General features: G+C 34.8%; 1 protein-coding gene across 8 annotated transcripts in view; it reads right to left on the bottom strand.

The window, feature by feature from the left end:
• ZZZ3 (zinc finger ZZ-type containing 3) overlaps positions 1-24369 on the bottom strand; it is a 110511-nt gene that overhangs the window by 63236 nt on the left and 22906 nt on the right. For 4 of the 8 annotated variants that reach the window (XM_081307951.1, XM_081307946.1, XM_081307954.1 and 1 more), the window contains exons 2-3: positions 7100-7233; positions 5008-5161 (exon numbers count right to left, since the gene is read on the bottom strand). The exons of 2 other annotated variants lie outside the window; for them this stretch is intronic. Coding sequence is in view for 1 of the 6 variants with exons in the window: in XM_081307954.1 (XP_081164080.1) it covers positions 5008-5030 (23 nt within the window). In the remaining 5 variants the exon portion in view is untranslated. Of the gene's footprint in view, positions 1-5007; positions 5162-6961; positions 7028-7099; positions 7234-24369 lie in introns of all 8 variants that reach the window. 2 more of the 8 variants (XM_081307947.1, XM_081307948.1) reach the window with 2 other exon arrangements.

Genomic DNA, 24369 nt, shown 5'->3' with positions numbered 1-24369 from the left:
TTTGCTCTTACTAACATACATTTCAGGTCAAATTCCTCCATAAGAATCTATTTGTATCCAAAAAATTTTGGTTGTAGTAGAGGTTTTCTTGGTAATTAAATAGATGAAAAGAAATCACAATCTTAGTTTGTACTGGCTAACACCAAAATAAAACAAAGTCTTCCTAGTCTCCAGAAGAGAAGCCATAAATCAGAAAGTGAAAGGAAGTATTCTAAAAGCATAGAAGGAAATGGGAAAGAAGCCTCTGAGCAAATATTTACATTTAAGACATCAGAAGTATACACATAACCCTACCCTTTCCCTCTTTGAACTCTTGTGTATATAGTGTATGTCAGTTTTAACGCATGGTTTATGACATGAAACAAGTTTACTGATGCTTGATGTTTCCAAGAGATCAACGTGAGGAATAATGAATAAAAGCCCTGATGATCCATATGGATAAACTCTGAAAGATTTAATGATAGCTTCCAAAGGCTCCCCGATTGAGCACAATAAAGGAACTGTTAACTACTCAAGTCTCCATTACCTACTCTTCACCTTTCATAAGATACTTTGTAACTTAACTGCAGGATGGTTACAGAAAGAGGCCAATCGTGGCCATAATGCAAAGTTCCAGAGTTTGCTCCTGCCTTTTGCCACCCTTCTACAGCCTCCCTCAAGTATAACCCTCCAAAAGCCCTCCTACCCGTTTCCCTTGGCAAATCAAACACAATCTCTTCTTTGCCTCAACTAGAAGAATCTAACAATGGAAAGGTCAGAATTACAGAAGACACTGCAACATGTACCATATACAAAAAAGAAACTTCAAAAGGATATTGTCTCTTTCTGATGACACAGGGATGTAAGAAAAAAAGGGTTCTGTATCCCTGTTTCTGGATGCCTTCAAATGAATTTTGAGAAAAGTGGCCTGTTAAACTATGTTATGTTGGTTGAATTTTAGTTTTGTTTTAGAGTATGGCATACTTTCAAATTTTTAATTAACATATTTTAAAAAGCTTACAAGACTCATAAAACTAACCCTGGAACTAAAGCACAGTAATTTGTTCTAGATACTTTTGTAGTAATCAAGTGAACAGTAAGAATGGGGCACATCAACCAGAAATTAGAAAGTTTCTTATAGTAAACTTTTACTGTTTGGAAATTCCTTACAGAGATTTGTGATACACCATAAATTTCTGCTTATAATTACAATAAATTTAAACTTCAAATGATATTTTAAAAGAACATACACTAAAAAATAGTAAACGAAATTTATTTCGCGTACCCAAATTGAAAGCTATCAAAGTTGAAGATTAAATATTAAGTACCCATATACATTTACAAATAAAAACTAACAGTAATTTTTATTGAAAAAAACCTAATGCAAATAACTTGAATGTAAACCTGATTATAATTTATGGTTCAAAACTAATATTGACAATAGTAATATTTTACAAACATACACAAAGAATGTTAATTTTTACTTTTAAAATGCAAGGCCAATTAAAGGTGCAGAAATCTCTTAAATGACTCCATTAATAGGACTTCCTAATTTCTCCTTTCTTTCCACACCAAACTGAATAGAAACAATATCTCTTCTGCAGTACAACTTCCCAAAAAGAGACTACTTTGTATTTTGGATGAAATAAAACTATTATTATTAGTACTCAAAATTACTCATACAGTGTGTGTTTCTGTGTACCATTACAAAATACCTATAATGAGGGCCTATATTATCTCTTCACCATTTCCATGATGATAATATTGAAACATTCATTACTGTAAAAGATTTACACTTCTTTTTGCGTCTTCGGCTCTCTAAAATTTTTTTATTCCATTCAGTAACTACAATGAAGTCCAAGTTTTAAGATTCTTAAGGTTGGCATTTAAAGAGAACCTATTTAAAACAAGGGTCTTTTGGTAAACTCTTACAACTCCAAATGTAACCTGAACTGAACATGATGGCACAAACCTGTAATTCCAGCTATTCAGAAGGCTGAGGCATGAGAACAGTCTGGGCAACTCAAGGAGAAAAAAAAGAAAAAAGAAAAAATTACAAGGACTGAGATGTGCCTCAGTGGTAAAAATGCCCATTACTGCAAAAATAAATAAATACTGAAAAAATATTCAAATGTAACCTGAAAAGCACCATTAATGGAAACTCTTAGAAACTTACTAAAAATGCAGAATGGGGGCTTAGAAGTATAGTTCGGCAGTAGAATACTTGTCTAGAATGCTGGAGACCCTGGGTTTGATTCTCAGAAAATGTGGGACTGAGAGGTCCCACCCCAAACCTACCACTGAATCAGATTCCCAGATGATTCATGTATATATTAGAGGATGAGATTACTGAACTCAAGACAGTATTCTAATAATAAAATCCATCAAGTTTCAAACCAAATTATTTATTTATAATATACCCCTTAATTCTTTACTGGACACTAATTATTCAAAAACATTTATAAATAAAGCCATGATCTCTCTGGCTACAGAAGCATTAAAGAGAAGTCTGTAAAAATCTTGTAACTTGGGCTGGGATTATGTCTCAGTGACAGAGCGCTGGTCTCACATATGTGATGCACTGGGTTTAATCCTCAACACCATATAAAAATAAACAAACAAAATAAAGATATTGTGCCCATGTATAACTAAAAAAAATTTTTTCTTAAATCTTGTAACTTCAATTAACACATTACATTCAATTAACACATTACATACACTTAAGGCAATAAATTGTTAAAATTATGAAGAGTAGACTTTAATAAAAATATAACTAATCTTCCCTCTAATGCATTTTTTTCCTTCTGCTTTATGCATTTTCCTTCATATCTTTTCTCTTTTGGATAAGTATATTTTAAAGGTACACATTTTCTGTAATTATCTGATAAACTGAATACAAAATTCAATAAGCAAAAAGGGACCAAAAATGTCTACATTACTCAGTGTTGTTTTCCTCATTTTAGCTGCATAACACAGTTACTGAAGAATCCAGTAAAGAGGACTGAATCATGAATTTATATTCCTGCCAAATATTAAGTGGCTAAGGAGAAGATAGACAATGAAAATCTTAGCCAGTACCCATTTGGAAATAGATATTTAATCACCCTGGTTTTAAAATTAAGGGAAATTATTAAGTTAACACATTCATATGGGGAAAACCCAATCTATGAAAATCATGGGAAAAAAATAATCTAATAGACTGAAGATTTTTCAGTTACCCACCAATTAATCAACAGTGGCACTTTCTGGAAGACAGGTAAGAGAATAATCAATCACTAGAATTAAACAGACTCTCTAACCAGTCTTCTCCATCCTATTCAGTTTTCATTTTATCAAAGGGCCTATTTAAGGAGGGCTACTTTATCTATTCATATTAATCTCCAAATCCTACATCTAATTCCACAAAACTCATTTATTTAACACTGAACCACAAACCTGAGCCAATTATGCCCAAATCTGACTGTGATATTCCGAAACATTACCAGCTGTTTAAAATCATAATTTCCAGCCCCTGTGATCATAGTTAAACTCATCAGTAAGAATTAAAAGGAATAATAACTTTTAATAAGAAAGGCCAATATAATGAAATACTGCTCCAGCTATTACACTTACTTAAAAGAGAGAAATCTCAAAAAGCTATTTCAAAAACACTGCCTGTAACTATTCATTCCTACTACTATTATCACTAAAGTTGTTACCATTTATTTTGGGAATCGAGGAGCTGGCAATCCTGTTAACACCAATGTTCTGATTGTTGTATATATTATTATAATACTTAGTTTTAGTAAGTGAACAATTTTTAGGTATCTGATCATGATACTGGTATACGTTCATGTATTAAAACCAAAGTAAGAGCTGGAGTTGTAGCTCAGCAGTAGAGCGCTTGCCTAGCATGTGTGAGGTGCTGGGTTTGATCCTCAGCACCACATAAAAATAAATAAAATGAAGGTATTGTGTCCAACTATAACTAAAATATACACACACACACACACACACACACACACACACACAAAGTAAAAGGAAAAAAAAAATGAGAGTTGGGGGAAGTGTCACCAATATGATTATTTTTCTACCTGACTAGAACGTAACTGTTTTAATAATGTTCAGGCTATGCTTGCCAGGTAAGGTAGCGCGCACCTATAATCACAGCAACTAGGGAGAGGCTGAGAAAGAAAGACTGCAAGTTCAAGACTAGGCTGGGCAACTTGGCAAGACATATCTCAAAGTAAAAATAAATAGGGGTAGGGATGTCGCTCAGTGTAGAGTGCCCCTGGGTTCAATACTAAGTATTGGGGGGGGGGGGAGATGTTCCACGCTATGCTCGTCATATAATTCCTTGAAGACAAATTATCTTAGCTGTGAAATTACCACTATAAGGTAGAAGAGTGATACCTGGGGACCTACTTATATACTTCAACTTAAAAAGTTCTTAATATTCACCTCTGTGAAGTCTAGAAACTCTGATATATACTGTCTTACATAAAGAAAATTCTTCCTTCTCTGCCATTAAGAGACAGATACACGACAAATAGTTCGAAGCGAGTATACACTTGAAAAATTAACTGAGGAGAAACAGAAGTCAAAGAATTTCACAATGTTATTGAAATATTTAGGGTGCCAAAAGATAGGATGTTTGTGCCTTCTTGCCCCAGTACTGGGGATTGAACCCAGGGCATACTTTACTACCAAGCTATATCACCAGTTTAATTTTTTTTTTTTTTTTTTTTTTGAGACAGGATCTTGATAAGTTAGTTGCTTTGGATGGCCTCTAACTTACAATCCTCCTGCCTCAGCCTCCAGAGTAGTTGGGATTACAGTTGTGAACCTTGGTTTATTGGTCTAGACATTCCAAAATACTGATGAAAAGAGTGGAAAAATATTTCATCCCTATAGCATTTCCCTCCTATAAATACCTCATCAGACTTTAGTGTTCTACACGGTATGAAAATAGTCTGTCTCCTCAAAAAAAAACAAAGAAAAGAAATCAGACTAAAGTTGTCTTCACTACTGCAAAACTAAATAACTTACCTGTACAACCAAAGATCTATCATTGTGGAAATATTATCTCTTTTCCATATATCCTGAAGGAGTTGAAGCTATGATCTAGAATAGAGCTTAAGCATCAGGGTTTCAGACTCTCAGCTTCAGCCATGGAGAATACTAGAAACTCTTAAACTCCTTTCTTTAAAATAAAATAATAAAAAAAGAATTAAAGAAGGAAATTAATTTATGCTAATAGATTTACTCCTATGATGAGAGGACACAGCAGGTAACAGAATCTCTTTATATGACATCTTTGGGGCTTCTTGGTAACTGAAGCCAGGTTACTAAGAAACTAGGATTTTTAGAAATCAACAAAAACAAACAAACCTTCAAAATACACCAAATCCATACAACTTAGTATTAGTTTGAATCAAAATATGACTTGGTTCTTGTTATAAAGTTCTGCTCTAAGGCGGGTTTTTTTTTTTTTTTAGGTGACCTAAGGATTGTCCTTGATAGCGACTTCTCATGTCAGAATTTATAATCTCTTACTCTTATTCAAGAGGATTTTGTTCCAAATATGAAAAACTTGGGAACTGAGCACAAAAACTATTTAGGTGATACATACCAAAGAATCAACCAAGTCTTCTACACCTACAGAAAAATCTTCATATTTATTAAAGTGCTAGATACTCATTTATTAAAAGAAATTTCTACTATTTTTGACATGTAGATTTCCAACAAGGACAAAAATAATAAGGATTTTCTGGGCTGAGTACCCAGTTAGCCAGATATTTAATTAACCTAAATCATTCCAATTCTTGGAACAGTCTGTTAATTACAGCTTTACTAATGTGTATGATATCCTTTTCAGAAGATATAATCTGGCTAAATGAGTTATTATGAGTGCCCATCTGCAGACAAAGAGTACCAGGAAAAAGACCAGCAGATGTTTATGATAGAGTGTCACTTTATGATAAGCATAAAACTACATATTCTAAAAGTGATACTATTTTCAGTGAAGAATTATAATTTAGAGACTGATGCAATTATCAATAATTGTAAAGTAGGGTTACTGCCTAGTAAAATTATATTACTGTTTTAGAATGGAATAGGATTAAATGTTTCTTCTCTTGGAGGTGGCCAGCTCCACCCACCTTGGAGCATTCCTTCCATTTTACTCAATAAATTTTTTATGCTTTTTATTAAAAAAAAGGGGGAAATACAGTTAATATTTATTATATACAGATGTAACTTCTTCCAGTTTTGCCTTGAAGAGTCTTGGAAAAGCACAAAAAAGGAAAACTGGCTGAATTTAATAGTTCACTACTATGTTAAAAATTTTTTCTAGCCAGGCACAGTAGTACATGCCACTACTCCCAGCAAGGGAGCTGAGGCAAAAAGATTGCAAGAATGAGGCCAGCCTTAGCAATTTAGTGAGACCCTAATTAACTTGGTGAAATACTCTTTCAAAATAAAAAATAAAATGGGCTAGGGATACAGCTCAGTGGTCAAGTACTCCTGGGTTCAATCCCCAGTACCAAAAAAAAAAAAAAAAAAAAAAACCCACACACACACACAAAAAAAAAAAAACAAAACTTTTTTTTAAATAAAAAGATTTTTAAAAAACCTTCTAAATTAACATGAGGAGGGAAAGCACAGTGAAAACATGAAGTACTACTAACTTTAAAATTCACTCTTCTTATACCAAAGACTCAAAACGACAACTCCTCTGTACTCGACCCTGAAACCTTTCATAAACATTACATTCTAAAGTGTGTGATGGTGGTGGCACCCATCAGAGGCAAAGGTAACCTACAAATTAAAATGTGTTTTTAAGCATACATGGATGTGCCTGTCCTAGCACTCTATCAAGTTCTAGTCAACAATATTACCACCCTTGTTGAAGAGAGTTCACTTCAAGAACATCATCCTGAAGAACATCATACCAGAAGAGTGTAAGTGCAATTGTTATTTTTACAGAAGGACTGATACTTACAACTGACTTCTACCAATATTAAGACAGATAGGATCCTGAGGGCACATTTCATAAAAGCCTGATACACTGAAAAAGAGACTTCAATTACTTCTAACTCGATCCCACCTGGCCTTAATTAAGATTACATTTTGCTCTTACCTTTTTTTAAAGTGTTTCGCCTAGTATTTGAATCCCAAGCGTCTGTATTTATCTGTCATCACTGTTAATGTCCATGTTACATTGAGACTTCAGGTATGAATTATTTACATGGTTGTACTAGCACAACTTGGTATCTGTGAAGGGAAACCACAATGTCACTATGGCTGTGTTACTGTTTACAGATTTGTGGATAAAAGTGATAATATTTCTAAATACTTATATAGGACATTTCATTTTCTAATAAATTTCATAATAATTATCTATATTTAGCCATGAAATATGTGATATTTTCAACAGAGTAAGATAATTTGTTAACACATTCTCACAAATTCTTCTCAGAGTACCCATAAGCAAGTTTTCTAAATTTAATTCTAAATTAAAACTCCTGCAGAGATATCCTCATTGAGTATCAGTGTAGAAATACTTCATTTTCTAAGGCTGTAACAACTCTGACATTAATATAAAGCACTTTTTTTGTTTTATTATGATATTAAGGAAGTAATCTATAATATCTAAGAACTAACTAAATACATGACATCTTTTATTTTTTCAATACCAGGGACTGAACCCAGGAGTGGCTCTCTACCACTGAGCTACAACTCCTGCTCTGTTCATTTTTTCTTTTGAAACAGGGTCTTGGCTTAGGGCCTTGAACTCATGATCCTCCTTCCTCAGCCTTCTCTGGTGACTAGGATTAAAGGTGAGAATCACCATGCCCAGCTGTATATCTTTTAATGTACTCCTTTCACCTTAGACTATACCTTTTGTAGGACTAATATGTCAAAGTATTTTAGAAATAAGCAGAAATTAAATGTTATTTAAAATCAATCAAGGAGTTATGGGTGTAGCTCAACTTATATTCACGACTTTGGGTTCAAAACCCAGCACCCTAATACTAAACAGAAATGTAACTATACAAACATACCTTTAAAATAAACTTCATAAAAACAAATTTGGCTGATTACAAATCTGAGAAATATATTCATGTGACTACAATGATGAGGAAAAGCCTTATATACTTTCATTTAGGCCCAGCTACTCAGGAAACTAAGGCAGGAAGATGGTTGAGCCCAGAAGCTAGGGAAGAGCCTGGGTAACACAGAATGACTCCATCTCAAAAACAAAACACAATAATAACAAAACCTTAAGTTATTTTAATCAGCTTAAAACTAGAAAAAATGAGTGACTGAAAAATGCTCATTCATATACATCAAAAGAAGCCTTTGAAAGACATTTTAAAATGATTCACCAGGTGTGCTGCTCCAAATTCCTATATGATAAAAACAAAGAGTAAAAACCCATGAGGAAAATGCAGATAGCGTTGTTTGTAGATAATTCTTGACAAAATTGTTTTCAAATGTTAAAAACTAACCTTAACTAACACCATAAAAAATTAATCCAAGCGGGACAGTGGGTTGCACACCTGTAACCCCAGCGGCTCAGGAGGCTGAGGCAGGAGGATCTCCAAGTTCAAAACCAGCCTCAGCAAAAGTGAAGCGCTCAGAAGCTCAGTGAGACCCTGTCTCTAAATAAAAAATACAAACTAGGGCTGGGAATGTAGTTCGGTGGTCTACTGCCCCTGAGTTTAATCCCAGGTATCAAATAAATAAACAAACAAACAAACAACCCAAATCTAAGTAATCATAAATTTAACAATTTAAAAAAATTTTTATGCTATGAGAGCCAAAACTCATAGCACCTACATTACACTCTTCGTTTCATACACTATGAATTTCAAACTTAAGCTTTCCACAAAAATACTATGTGTTTTCTGGGACAGATAAACTACTTTATGTTATGACAAATTATAACAATTTTTCATTTGCATTATTTAAGCATAGTAACTTTGTTCTAGAAATTTAAAAAATCTAGCTATTTTATCTTTTTAAAATATACAAAACAAAATGAACTACTTATGTCCTCTTCCTAAAGCCTTCTTATTTTATTTATTCCTTGCTACAGACAGAGCTTTGCTTGTTTTCACTAATAAAATTCACTGACTATTCAATCATTCAACAGATCTAAAAACCAATCTTCACTAAAAAGAATTACTTTTCCTACTACTTTCAGTCTAACACTGGTACTACTGTGCTAACTAGATTACAGGATCTCAGATTCATGGCACACATGGATCACTTCAAAAGTGTACAGAAAATCTCACTAGAAAATATCAGTTCTGGTCATATAGCAAAGTTATGAACCACACCACATACTATAAAACTATAAAGTCCAAGTTAAAGGTAACCTAAATTATGAGATACTACAAAAATTTTGTAGTATTTTCTTATGAGATTGGGGTGGAGGGAAGAAGGTTATACTATAGACTCATATTTAGTGTCTAATTCTGGTTGTTATAGATGAAAATACACTAAATATGTATACTATGCTATTGCCTTAACAGTTTTTTTTCTTTCTTTCCTTTTTTTTTTTTTTTTTTTAATGTGCTGGGGATTGAATCCATGGCTTTACACATTACTAGGCAAGTGACTACCAATGAGCTAGTCCCCAATCCCCTACCCTATGATTTTAAAAGAAATTGAGAGATATTTAAACCAGGTAAGATAGTGCAATCCTGTAATCCTACCTACTCAGGAGGCTGATTCAGGAGAATCAAAAGTTCAATACCAGCCTGGAAAATTTTTAGCTAGACCTGTCTCAAAATAAAATTTTAAAAGGGCAGGGGATGTAGCTAAGTGGTACAGTGCTTGCCTTGCCTAGTCCATGTAAGGCCCTAGGTTCAAGCCCCAGAACTTCAAAGAAAATCCAGTCAACTGTAGAAAGCATCAAGATCATGTTAAAACAGAAACACCTTTCCTAGACAACATTTCACAGTTACTTGCTATAAAAAGCTGAACCAAAGTTTTATTAAGTAGAAATTATGATCACAGAGCCCACTGTCCTGGCCCCCTGAATTGTTTAGAATCACAGGTTCTGTTTTGGATGATGTCTACGGATTTTTAGAAATAAGTCTATTTCTGGTCAACAGAAAGTAGAAAGTATCAGGATATGGTGGGAGGAGATGGAAATGTGATTCTGTCATCAATGAACAAGCCACTTTGCCTATCTTTGTTTTTTGTTTTTTTTTTTTCCATCAGCAAAATGGCAGACAATATCTGCCTACAACCTCACTGGGTTGTTGTGAAGTTCAGAAAAAAAGAGCAAGTCTGTGAAATACTTTTGTATGTTTGTTATCAAACTTTAGTAGGCTAAGAAATTCCTGAAGCCAACACCCCCAAATAGAGATTCAACAAGGCTGGACATGAACACACAAATTTTCATTTTAATTAGGTACTTCAAGTCATTCCAAGGTAGAATGAAGATCATACTTTACATCAGATTCTCCTAAAACCTTAGTGTTCCTTAACCTAGTTATGTATTTAAAATGCATATTTCTAAACTTCATCCTTAAAACTCCAGATCAGAAAATAGAGCACAAAAATCTTCATTTTATCAAATGCTATAAGTGATTCAGATGTATATGAGACGTGATCCATCTTTTTAGAAAATCTGCACTATATTCTTCCTCCAAAATATTTCTCAAATTGTTCTCCACCTCTGTAATATCATCACCTGTGGCCATCCTGCATCATCTTGTATTTTAACTAGCCCAAATGCCCTCTAATTATTTCCTCTACTTTGTCCCTTAAAATGCAGTCTACAGAGTGGCCAGGATGCATACCTAATTATCTCACCTTCCTGTCTAAAAACTTTTCCAAGGGACTTCCACTTCTGGCCAACAGAGAGTAACGGGCAAGATTTTCATGCTCCCACCTGAACCAACTAAAAATCTGTGCAAAGTGTATGAAAATGTTTTCACACACTGGAAAATAGACAATACAATAGAAATTAGACAAGACAATGATAGAGAAAAAAAGTAAATGAGGTAACACTGAGAAATGCCTTAGCTTACTACTTGGGCAGTTTCCATGCTGCAGATAGAGAGGGGGATTGCAGGCAAGGTTAGCAGAGTTAAGAAGATAAAGTGAGGAGTTTGGGGAGGCCATAGTAGCTAGAGTCCCCAGAACAGTGCAAGAGAGGAGAAAGCTATGGAAACACTGAACAAGATCTTAGAAGAAGAAAGGAAAAAAAAAATCTTAGAAGATCTACAAAGGTTACCATTAAACCTTGAGCTGAATATGGATCCATATCCAAGAAAAACCTATCCATAAGCAAGACTACACTGAAAAAATGTGTAACAACTGAAGAGTTGCCAGCCCAGTGGTATATACCTGTAGTTCAGCTACTTGGAAGACCAAGGTAGGAGGATTTCAAGTTTGAGGTTAGCCTGGGCAACTAAGCAACTCCCTGTCTCACAATAAAAAATAAAAAGGAGGGCTGGGGTTGTGGCTTAAGAGTGCTTGCCCGACACGCACGTGTTCTAACCTCGGCACCACATAAAAATAAATAAAGTTATTATTTTAATAAATAAATTAATAGATAAGTTAGGAAAATTGGTGTATGCCTGTAATCCCTGTGGCTCCAGAGGCTGAAGCAAGAGGATTACAAGTTCAAAGCCAGCCTCAGCAATTTATCAAGGCCCTAAGCAACATAGCAAGAACACCTGTCTCAACGTTAAAAAAAAAAAAAAAAAAAAAAAAAAGAGGTTGGGATGTAGTTATAAAGTTTACTCAATCCCCAGTACAAAAAAAAAGAATATGTTCTAAAAACTGTTTAAAGCATTTTAGCTATTTGGAAACAATTGGGAAGAATAATAATCAGTGAATTTAAAAGGATTTAAATAATATAAATGATGATAACAATTGATTTCAATTAGAAAATAATAATAAAAATGTCTCAAAAATCTCTAAGCTAGGCATGGTGGTGAATGTCTGTAATTCCAGGAATCAGGAGGCTAAGGGAAAACCATTCCAAATTCCAGACCAGCCTCAGCAATTTAGGGAGATCCTGTCTCAAAAAAAAAAAAAAAAAAAAAAAAGGAGGTTGGAGATGTAGCTCAGTGGTAGATTGGCCCTAAATTCAATCTTGTTATTCTAACAAGAGTAACAAGAGCATTCAATGGGCAATGAACAATCTTCTCAATAAATAGTACTGGGACAACTGGTTATTCACATGCAATAAACAATAAAGTTGAACTCCTACCTCATACCATATATAAAAATTAATTCAAAGTACATAAAAGATTAAATTTAAGAGTTAAAATGATAACATTATTTGTTATGCTAAAAGCATGAACAATAAGGACAAATACTCTATATGATTCTACTTATATGAGGTATCTACAATGTTAAATTCATAGACACAGAAAGCAGAATAGGAACTGTCACAGAGAAAAGGGAATTATAGTTTAGTGAGTAAAGAGTTTTAGTACAGCGATAAAGAAAAAAATTCTGGAAACAGCAGTGATAGTTACAGTTATACAACAACGTGAATATACTTAATGTCACTAAACTCTACAGTTATAAAACAGTTTAAATGGTAAATTTTTGAAAACTGTATTCTAATACAAATTTAAAACATTAACAAAGCACAAGGAACTGAAGAAAAATACAGATAAATTGAAATCATCAAAATTAAACCTAGCTAGGTATAATGGTATAAGCCTGTGGTCCCAGCTACTATGGCGGCTAAATCAGAATTACTTGAGCCCAGGAGTTGGAACCCAGCCTGAACAACACAGCAATACCCTGTTTCAAAAAATAAAAAATACATAAAACCTTTCATTGTTTCATGAACTCAAAAAAGGTAACACTTGGGCTGGGGTGTGGCTCAGTAGTAGAGTGCTCACCACGCACGTGCAAGACCCTGGGTTCCAGCCTCAGCACCACATAAAAATAAGTGAAATAAAGGTATTGTGTCTAACTACAACTAAAAAATAAACATTAAAAAAAAGGTAACACTTATTCTATTTTATGGAATGAAGCACTGCCCAATACTAGAATAAAAAATAAAGCAAATTAAGATATTCAAATTAAATTGTTTTAATCTTGCTTCTTAAGCGATCTAGTGTCCAACAAAGGGACTCGAAGAAAAGGACTTGTGACAGCCCTTAAGGAATACAGGAGACAATTATTCATAACAGTCAGAAAGTGGAAATAACCCAAATATTCATCAACTACTGAATAAAAAAAACAAAGTATATTGATATAATGAAATTCAGTCATTAAAAGGAAAGAAGTACTAATATATGCTACACCACTGATGAACTTTAAAAATAACATGATAAGAAAACAGTCACAAAAGCCTACATATTATGATTCCATTTATATGAAATGTCCAAAATAGAAAAAGAAAACAGGTGGTTGCTGAGACTCTGTGAGGGAAGAAATGGTAGAAAGTAAATGAGGATTCTTTAGAGTGATGAAAATGTTCTGCAGTGCTTTATGAGTATACTAAAAATCACTGAATTACACAATTTTAAAAGGATGAATTTTGCCAGGTGCAGTGGGGCATATTATAATCCCAGAAATTCAGGAAGCTAAAGCAGAAGAATTTCAAGTTCAAGGCCAGCCTCAGCAACTTAATAGGACCCCATTTCAAAATAAAATGAGCTAGAGATATAACTCAGTGATAAAGTGCCTCTGGGTTCAATATCCAGTCCCACCTCACCTCCCTAAAATAATGAATTTTATAATATATATTAATCTCAGGGGATTTTGTGTTTGGTATTAAATTCCAGGCTTCAGGCACACGAGGCAAACACTTTTCCATTGAGTTACATCCCCAACCCTTTATCAATTTTTTTAACTTATTTAGGTACTGGAATTGAAATTGAAATCAGGGGTGCCTTACCACGGAGCTACATTCCTAGTCCTTTTAATTTTTTTATTTATGAACAATAAGGACAAATACTCTATATGATTCTACTTATATGAGATATCTACATATAAGTAGAATCATATAGAGCTAAGTTGCTATGGCTTAAGTTGCTAAGGCTGATCTCAAACTTGCAATCCTCCTGCCTCAGTTGCCTAAGTCAGCAAGATTACAGGAATGTCCCAATATGCCTGGTTTTTCATTTTTAAAAAGAAAATATTAGCCATGTGGGGTGGTGCATGCCTGTAATCCCAGCAGCTCAAGGGGCTGAGGCAGGAGGATTGAGGTGCAACTTCAAAACCAGCCTCAGCAATTTAGCGAGGCCCAAAGCAAGGGTGGGGGATATAGCTAAAACATCCCTGGGTTCAATCCTCACTACCACCAAAAAAAAAAGAAAAAAGAAAGAAAAGGAAGAGAAGGAAGAGAAGGAAGAGAAGGAAGAGAAGGAAGAGAAGGAAGAGAAGGAAGAGAAGGAAGAGAAGGAAGGAAGGAAGGAAGGAAGGAAGGAAGGAAGGAAGGAAAACAGGAAGGAAGGGAAAAAAAGCCCATACAGTTCCAGAAACTTTCTTAGAATACAATGGGGGATTGGGGCAGAGGACCTCATCAGTCAGTTAAGCAGGACTATCCTAATTTGTGAAACTCGAGCCATATTTTTCAAGCTTCCTTGAGCTCGTTTCATCTGTAAAATGAAGAGGCTAATTTTTAAAATGTATTTAAAAAATTGATTTGTAGTATATATTAATGAGCAATATTTATAACTGGTCCCCCAGAATCTACCTTTGTTCTCTTTCCATTTCTATACTCTACAAGTAACCACTAACTTGACTTTCAATCCCAGATTAGCTTTAGCTAGTTTTTGAATTTGACATGAATAGAATTGTACCATATGTACATATAAAAAATGTTTTTAAATGAGTATACAAAATTATACCTGGTCTTTCCATCTCTACGTATTCTAAATCCTCCCTAATAGCTAACTAGATCTGAACTGCAAATGTTAGGTGAGGAAAGATGGAAGGTAAAGAAGCTTGAGATGTAAATAAATAGTTTTAGTCTTGCTATTATTATACTACCCTTGGAACACTTAAAAATACATACCTCTACATTGTGATAATTCATCAACTATATATTTATTATTTATTCCCCTCTCTTAATGTATATTGTACTTCAACGGAGAAAAGAAAAATTATAAAAATTTAGGGCTGGGGATGTGGCTCAAGCGGTAGCATGCTCGCCTGGCATGCACGGAGCGCTGAGTCAATCCTCAGCATCATATAAAAAAAATAAAATAAAGATGTTGTGTCCACCGAAAACTAAAAAATAAATATTGGAAAAACAAAAACAAAAACAAAAAAACGTAGCTAAGTATCACAATCATTTGTGGCACTTACAAAAAAAAAATGTAACAGGAATTTCTAATTCCAAAAGTCTGGAATTCAGTTCAGTTGTAATCTATTTTTGTAATTTTAAATTTTTATAATTTTTCATTTCTCCGTTGAAGTACAATATACATTAAGAGAAGGGAATAAATAATAGATACATAGTTGATGAATTATCACAATGTAGAGGTATGTATTTTTAAGTTTTCCAAGGGTGGTATAATAATAGAAGACTAAAACTATTTATTTACATCTCAAGCTTCTTTACCTTCCATCTTTCCTCACCTAACATTTATCTTGCCCTCATAATCACATTATCAGATGCAACCAACCACCTCTTCCAAGACATTATACTGCCAGTGAACCCTATGCAGAGCTCTTACCATACCACTGAGAATTTGCAGTATTTTTCAAAACTTTGTTAAGAACATTTTATTAAATTATATCCTAGAGAAACAGAAGAAAGTAAAGTTACTCTAGTCAAAAGTAAGGTACAGTGACTGTATGACGGCTTGCCTACCCTTCCTCAAACTATCCCCCTAGTTGTTTGAAAATTATTATTTATTATATTCATCCATTCAGTTTTCTGCTTCATTTACCAAAACTATTTTAATAGAAGATTATTCTTATTTTTTATTTCCATTGTGCCTAGAAATTCATTAAGCATTATTATTGGGACATTATTCAAACTAAGAGTAAATATGGGGGATAAACCAATAAAGGCGGGGGGAATATGTAGAGGCCCTAAAATAGAAAAGGACTTGGAATGTCAAAGGAACTGAAATGAGACCAAAGAGGCTAAAACTTAGTGGGCATGAGCTCTCAAGGTGCCAGATCATGAAGGCTGTAGCAAAAACTTGATTTATATTTGCTTTTATGGTTTTATTTTGATCATTTATTCTACCAAAGAATTTTAAACAGAACAATGCTGAGGATTGAACCCAAGACCACTATACTGCTAAGCTACATTGCCATCCTTTTTAATTTTTTGATACAGAGTTTCACTAAATTGCTCAGGCTGGCCTTGAACTTGTAACCTCCTGCCTCAGCCTCCCAAGTCACTGAGAACACAGGTGCACAACACTGCACCTGGCTTCTTATACTCAAAGATCATTTTGACTGCTGTGTGCACTCAAGTATAATGGAAAAGGAACAAATGTATGATAATGAATGTGAATGGGGGAATAAAAGAAAAAAGTCACATGGTCCAATTTTGTTGTTTCCATTCATTCAACAAACATTCAAAGGGACTGATTATGGCCTTGGCACTGTTCTAGGCACTGAGAATACAATGGGGAACAGAAAGTTCCTGCTTTCACAAAGCTTTCACTTTGTATGAACAAATAAAATATATGTTATGACAGGTGAGAAGTGCTACAAAAAAAAATAAATAAAGCAAGGTAAAACAATGAAGAGTAAGATGGTGTTAGGAAGGAATTCTAATGGCCTAACATTTATACTGCAATCATGTAGGACCTGATAAGCCATAATAAAGATAGCATTTTATATGAGATGAAAGCCACTAAGAATTTTTTTTTAGTTGTAATTGGACGTGATACTTTATTTTGTTTTTATTTTTTAATGTGGTGCTCAGGCTCGAACCCAGCGCCTTGCACATGCTAGGCAAGCACTCTACCACTGAGCCATAACCTCAACCCCCACTGGAGAATTCTTATCAAGAGAATAACATGATCTGGCAGAGAATGGAATGCAGACAGCAAAAAAAGTTTAAAAAAATGGAAGATGATTTGGAAGGCTATAATTGCCATAGGAGAAATAATGGTAAAGTTATCAGTGGAAGAGACAAGAAATTATCCAATTTAGATTTTGAAAGCAAGCCCAAGAGAATTCACTAATACACTGTCTCTGGCTGGGGATGGTGCAGGGGAGGGGAACAAAGATTCTTACACACTTTACCTCCACCAGGCAGTATTTTTCAAGGTTCTATCCTAGTCTTCTTCCTGTTCCTACTCCTTCATCACTGTACTTCACTTTAGTTTCCCTAAATCTAAAAGGACAGCTTCTACATTTCTCTTGATCTTCAGTTCTATATATCCAACTGCCTGCCAGACTCAATAAGAATCTAGAATTTACTTGTTCAAAACAATTCACCATCTTCCCTTCAACCCCAGCCCAGAACTAAGTATTTAAATAACTGACCTTACAAAATACCCTACATTCCAAAGCAAAACCCTATGAATAACCTTTTTAATTTCCTAGTCCCTGGTCACCATATATACATATCTGATCATTAATAATACTTTTTACTGGGGGAATAGAGGTACATAATATGCACTTTATAATGTCAAAGTACAAAAGTTTAAAAAAAATGTATTTCTCTGAAAGATCAGTTTCCTGAGATAAAAATTCTCCCTTGACCCTGTCAATGCCTTTCATATCATCTTCCCCTTTTGATGCATTTTTCAAAATCTGCTACCCCCATTTTTTCTTTGCATTACAGGGGATTGAACCTAGGGATGCTTTACGACTGAGCTACATCCCTAACCTTCTTTTGTTTTTTATTTTGAGAGAAGGTCTCACTAAGTTGCTTAGGGCCTCACTAAACTGCTGAGGCTGGCCTGGAACCTGTGATCTTACTGCCTCAACCTCCTGAGTCACTAGGATTATATACGCATGTACTTCCATACCCAACCATATTTTTCAATATCTCCCTACCACTATAGACTCTTGCTTAGACTGGAACAACAGTTTCATATAAGGTCTCCTACATCAAATCTTGTTCCTATTCACACCATGGTGCAACTCTTGTCTAATCATATCAGCACTCTCCTGCTTTAAACTCTTGAATGACTCTCTATGACAAAGCCCTACCCTAACATTTTCAATCTCATCTTTGCCAACTCCCCAGCAATGCCTTCAGTCTCAAACTATTTTGAGTTCTTCAAATTTTCCATATTCTGCATTCCTTCTTACCCTTCATGTTTTTTCCTGAACTTTTTTCTACGTAGAAGAATATTGTTTCCTGCCCATCCCTCACATTCTATTCATCTAAGTAAACCTCTACCTTTTCTGTTTCATAATAACATTAATATATTGATGTTACTAATATATGCTAAGCACTTCATACTTCAAGGACCCGAACACAAGCCTTTCATATCATTTAATACTCATAATTACTATCAGATCCTACTTTACTGATGATGAGATACACTGAGAAGAAGTTAACTTGCCCAAGGTCAAAGAGCTAGAGATAGAAGACTCTACAGAGAAAGTTTTCTTAAGGATTATATATCTTATTTGACATTACTTTATCAGTACTGTTCTCCCTTCAGAACAACACTACAATAACACCTTTCAGATTTCCCCCAGTAAACTTTGTAAAAGACACACCCTATCTCTATTTTTGCCATTATATCCCTGGCACTAAATATTGTGCATGGCACATTTTCAGCACTTTAATGGTGATCAACAAATGAACTGCAACAGCAAACATTAAGATGTGAACGTCTGCCAGACATGGTAGTGCATACCTATAATCCCAGTAGTTCAGGAGGCTGAGACAGGAGGATCACAAGTTCAAAGCCAACCTCAGCAAAAGCGAGGCTCTAAGCAACTCAGTGATACCCTGTCTATAAATAAAATACAAACTAGGGCTGGGGATATGGCCCAGTGGTTGAGTGCCCCTGAGACCCTGATAACCTGCCCCCCAAAATTGTGAACATTCCATACCAGGTACTTTAAGAATATGTATTATCTCATACAACTAACTACCCTCTGATATACTCTCTATAAGTATTTTTATTTGAATGGTGAGAAAAACTGAAGTGATTTGCCCAAGGTCTCAGTGTTCACTGGTACTAAAGTAGGAATGCAAACCCGGGAAGTCATTAGAATATACAAATGTGTAGGTGGGTAGATGGAAGACAGAAGGAAGGACTTCATGGCACCTGTTTTGATCACTCAGAAGCCTTTTTAATTTCCTAAAGAGCTGAGGTTGTTTGGTTGGTTTATTTGTTTGTTTGGTACTAGGGATTGAATCCAGAGGCCTTCTACCACTGAGCTATAGGTAAATCCCTAGCCCTTTTCATTTTATTTGGGACAAAGTCTTGTTAAATTACCCAAATTGGCTTTGAACTTGAGATCCTCCTGCCACAGTCTTACAAACTGTTGGGATTACAGACCCTGGGCCATCACACCTGGACGTTTGTTTTTTGTTGAGGTTTAAAGAAATAACTTCTAGGTAAGAAAAATTTTATTTCAAACATTATCTCAATCATCAAAAGCTGTAGAATCTGGTTGGAAAGACCAAGAAAAAAATTTTAAAGTGGTAGTAATATAAGATTATGTTATTTCCAAAATGTATCTTAAAACATAGGTCTAGTAAATCGGTTTTTTTTCCTTAAGAAGCAAAAATAACTCATACATATAATTTGACCTGGATAAGAACAATAAGAACATAAAAACATACACTTCCATAGGTTGGGGTCATAGATCAGTGACTTACCTACATGCACAAGGCCCTGACATCAATTCCCAACATAGCAAAACAAACCACAACAAAAACTACACATTAATGATTATTAACAATTTTTCTCAATATCTTCCAGGATTCAACAAGAGAATAGTACCTAACCCACACAGCTGCTGGGGTACAGATAATAGAATGTTTATACATTTGTAAATCTTGTTATTTTCCCAAAGCTTCACAAATTCAACTTCACAGATGAATTACCAGTAGAAAAAAAATCTTTTGTTCCTAAAACATAAACCTTTAAACCAAGACCGTTTGAAAACTTGAGATACTTCTGCCTCAGCCTTCCAAGTCACTAGGATTACAGGCATGTGCCACCATGCCCAGTTCTAAAAGAGAATTTCTAATTTAAAAAAAAGAAGAAAATTATATGTTTATAAACATATATAAACATACATAAAAACATATAAATGAATGTTGCCCCATTTTACAACAATAGAGGGAAATGTAAACGGTCATCATGTCAAAGGTATTTGGGTTAAGAAGTATTGTAAAATTTTCCATTATTTTTCCAAGTTCCAAAATGTATTGTGGGCCTGATGCAGTGGCACACACCTATAATCCCAGCAACTAGGGAGGCTGAGACAGGAGGATTCCAAGTTCAAGACTAGCTTGGGTAACTTAGTGAGACCCTATCTCAAAATAAAAAATAAAAAGGGCTGAGGATGTAGCTCTGTGGTAGAGTGCCCCTGGATTCAATCCTTGGTACCACAAAAACAAAACCAATAAAAACACGAAAGAAAGGAAAGAAAGGAAGAAAGAAAAGAAAAGAAAAGAAAAGAAAAGAAAAGAAAAGAAAAGGAAGGAAAGAAATGTACTGTGGAAGGAAGAGAGGGAGGGAAGGAAGAAAGAAGGAGGGAGAAAACCTCCATACAGTTCCAAAAATTTTCTTTGAATATATTGGCAATTTCTATTTCCTTAGACTCAGCATCAAAAAACTTCATCCAGCAATATTTAAAGCTGGTATTTTTTCACTTCTGGGTCCATCAGCCTTTTGCCATGGGCTTATAAAGTCATTATAGTTTTGTACTTCAGCTTGGCATATGCTCCTTACAAGGGCAAAAATAAAAGAGTTTTTCTTTTCCAGAGGTGAAATCTAAAGTTAGCCTCTATTAGCTAAATCAGTCAGACTCCAGGAATCTAGTGGTAAACAAACCATAACTGTTCTTAAGTATATATCAACAGAGCATGTTTATTTCTGCAGTACAAATTCTGGCCTATAGAGGAAAATAAAGAAACCTAAGAAGACTGGGATAAAAGACATTTGAAAACATTGGAAATGCACAAAACCCTGTCTGAAAAATTCTGTAACATGAATTAAAGATGATATGTCTGTAAGGTATAGATGTGTCCAGTGCATATATTTGAGAAGCATTTAGTATTGTGAAAAAACAAATATGGATTCCAATCTCAACTAAAGAACCTTCGTGTTGTGTGACCTTAAGTAATTAACCTCTGATATCCATTCCTCATTGTCAAACACTGGGAAAGCATTCCTACCTCATGGAATTGTCCTAAGAATTAAGCCAAATAAATTATATCAAGTAGCCATAATGTAATAGTATAAAATCAAGAAATGTAATAATGATTACTGACATTTATTATAGAAAATATGCCAGACACTATACTTTATATGCATTATCTCATTTAAAACTCTCAAAACCATATGATGGTTCTTAAGACTGTTATTCTCCTCATGTTACAGAAAAGAAAACCAAGGCTTATAAAAGTACTTTATCGAACATTACATAGCTAATTAGGTGGAAGAACAGAGAGTCTTAATTACTCTGCTGATGCCATGGTTTGCAATAACAAAGCACATTTTTATATCTTCATAATAATCTCAAAAGTAAATAGGCAAGCATCATCGTCATTTCCCTTTATATGGCAACAGACTCAAGGAATGCCAATGATCACACAACTAACAGAGCCAGAGCCAGAGCCAGAACCTGAACCTGAACTTAGGTCTTCCCTTTTTTTTTCTCCCCCCTTTTGGAGGTAGTGGAGATTGAACCCATGTGCTTATACATGCTAGGCAAGCCCTCTACCACTGAGCTACACCCCCAGCTTGGACCTCAATCCCTAAACCAGAATTCAATCCATGAGACTAGTACCTCTGCATTATAAAAATAATTCTATAAACACTTTAAATGAAGAATTTCCCTGGAAAGATGGTGGAATGAAATGAACATCATTACCCTAGGGACATATATGATTGCACAAATGGTACATCTCTACACCGTGTACAACCAGAGAATTGAAATATTGCACTCCGTTTATGTATGATGAATTAAAATGCATTCTGCTGTCATGTACAACTAAGTAAAACAAATAAATTTTTTTTAAAAAAGATGGTTAAGAAAAAAAAGGAAGGTAGATAGATCTGGGGGGAAAAAAAAAGAGAGATATTATGTGAGCTATATTAAAACTTTTCCAGGCATAATAGTACTCACCTATAATCCCAGCTACTCAGGAGACTAAAATAGGAAGAACACAAGTTAAAGGCAAGTAATTTAGTAAGACCCTTTCCCAAAATAAAATTTTTTAAAAAACAGGCTAGCCCTAGGCAATCTGGTACATGCCTATAATCCCAGGGACTTGGGAAGCTGAGGCATAATTCCAAGTTCAAGGGAGGCCTCAGCAACTTAGTGAGGTCTTAAACAACTCAATGAGATCCTGTCTTAAACTAAAAAATAAAAAGAGCTGGCGGGAGGGGGGGAGGACTCAGTGGCTGTAAGGAACATATTTAGCTGATGCCTCGTATGTCCTGTAGCTATCAGTAGGGAGCATGATGAGTGGACCACTTGGGTATAACCAGAAACATCCATGGGCATAATCAATGAACGTTGAGCTCAGCACCAATATAAACTAAAAGCACAAGACCACCTGCAGCTGCATAGGGAGAACACTGATACACCATCCTGTCATCCGAATGGGCTGGAAGAAACCACCAGAGGACATTTACCTTTCAGCTACCAGAAGTAGCGTGGCCTTGGAGATATTCCAGGACTTGTGGTTATCCTTCGGATTGACTTTAATTATTAATTGAAGTATTCACTGTATTTAATATCTGTGTGATTGCATTAGAATTATTGCTGTGTGATGTCAGTGTGATCTTAATATACATATTGCATTGAAAGACAATCCGCCTCCAAGTTATTATACAAGTAAGCTACTCACCACAGTGGCAAAGCATCCTGGTATCAAAAAAAATTCCTTCCAGTGGCAGTCAACATTTGAGATAATCAGTAATGAATTCATACTATTTCTATGAAACTTGTGAGAAAAGCTCAGTGCTAATCAGAAGCCAAAGAGAAGATATTTTAACTGGTCTATTGCTGTTTTCTGTGGTAAGTTTCTTGTTTAATGAAAGACATCATTTAAACAGACAACTAGAGATGAGGGCTGGGGTTGTGGCTCAGTGGTAGAGTGCTCGTCTTGCACATGGGAGGCCCTGGGTTCGATCTTCAGTACCACATAAAAATAGATAAATAAAATAAAGGTATTGTGTACAACTACAACTAAAAAAAAATTAAAAAAAAAAACTAGAGATGATAATTTTATACTTCTTGGTAAGCCATTCAGTATTTCCTACAAAGTCATTCCCTATCTTTATTCAAGGAAAGGAAAAAATTATCATTTTTGGACCTGAACACAGGTACCATATAAGGCCTTGATACTAAAAGTACCTGTCACATTTATTTCCTAGCAGTTATTTTCTACAATAGAAAATTTAAGAAGCAAGTCAAACAATTAATACTGGTAATGACTTAAGATCAAAATTAAATTCTTTTTCTCTAAAATTACCTTTATTTGACTGGATTTATTCAAGCTTATGGCCTTTCTGCCATATAAGAACATGGTGAGAATATGGCCATTTATAAACCAGGAAGTGGATCCTCACCAGAGGCTTATCAGAATCTGTGCTTTATTTTTCTCAGCCTCCAGAACTATGAGAAATTTCTATTGCTTCCAAGTCACCAAGTCTATGATTTTCTATTATAGCAACTCAAATGGACTTGGTGATAGCTGATAAAACAGAAAGCCAAATAGACAAGACTCTCTCCAGTAACAAAAAATAAAACTAAAATTTACAGTGGTCAAGCAACAGAAGGAAGCCAACTACTTCAACTTAGCTCTGCCTGAAGCAAATAAACATCTAGACTTTTCATTTTCATAAGCAAAAATAAGAAAATTGGTGGCACATGCCTACAATACAGCAACTCACTAGGCTAAGGTAAGGAGGATGACAAGTTCGGGGCCAGCCTGGGCAACTCATGAGATCCTGTCATAAAAGAAAAAAAATAAGAGGCTAGGGTTGTGCCTCAGTACTAGAGCACTTGCCTAGCATTACCTAGGCCTTAAATTGCAACTCTTAGCACTGCCAAACAGGCCAACTTAAAAAAAAAAAAAAAAAAAAAAAAACAACTGTATGTTTTTTTTAAAGCCAGGCACAGATAATAAATGATTATTTATCTGTCCCAAAACACTCAATGGTTTTTGTCAAGACAACAATCAAGTACAAGATTTAAGATTAGAAAAAACCTTGAAAGCAAATGAAATAATCAAGAGACAAATCAAGATAAATACTTATAACAAAGTAGGATATTTTATCATTCCTCTCT

The sequence above is a fragment of the Spermophilus citellus genome (assembly GCF_964194105.1).
Source record: "Spermophilus citellus genome assembly, chromosome: 9".
NCBI lineage: Eukaryota > Metazoa > Chordata > Mammalia > Rodentia > Sciuridae > Spermophilus > Spermophilus citellus.
The sequence above is the reverse complement of the archived record's forward strand: the minus strand, read 5'-3'. Positions and strand labels throughout refer to the sequence as shown.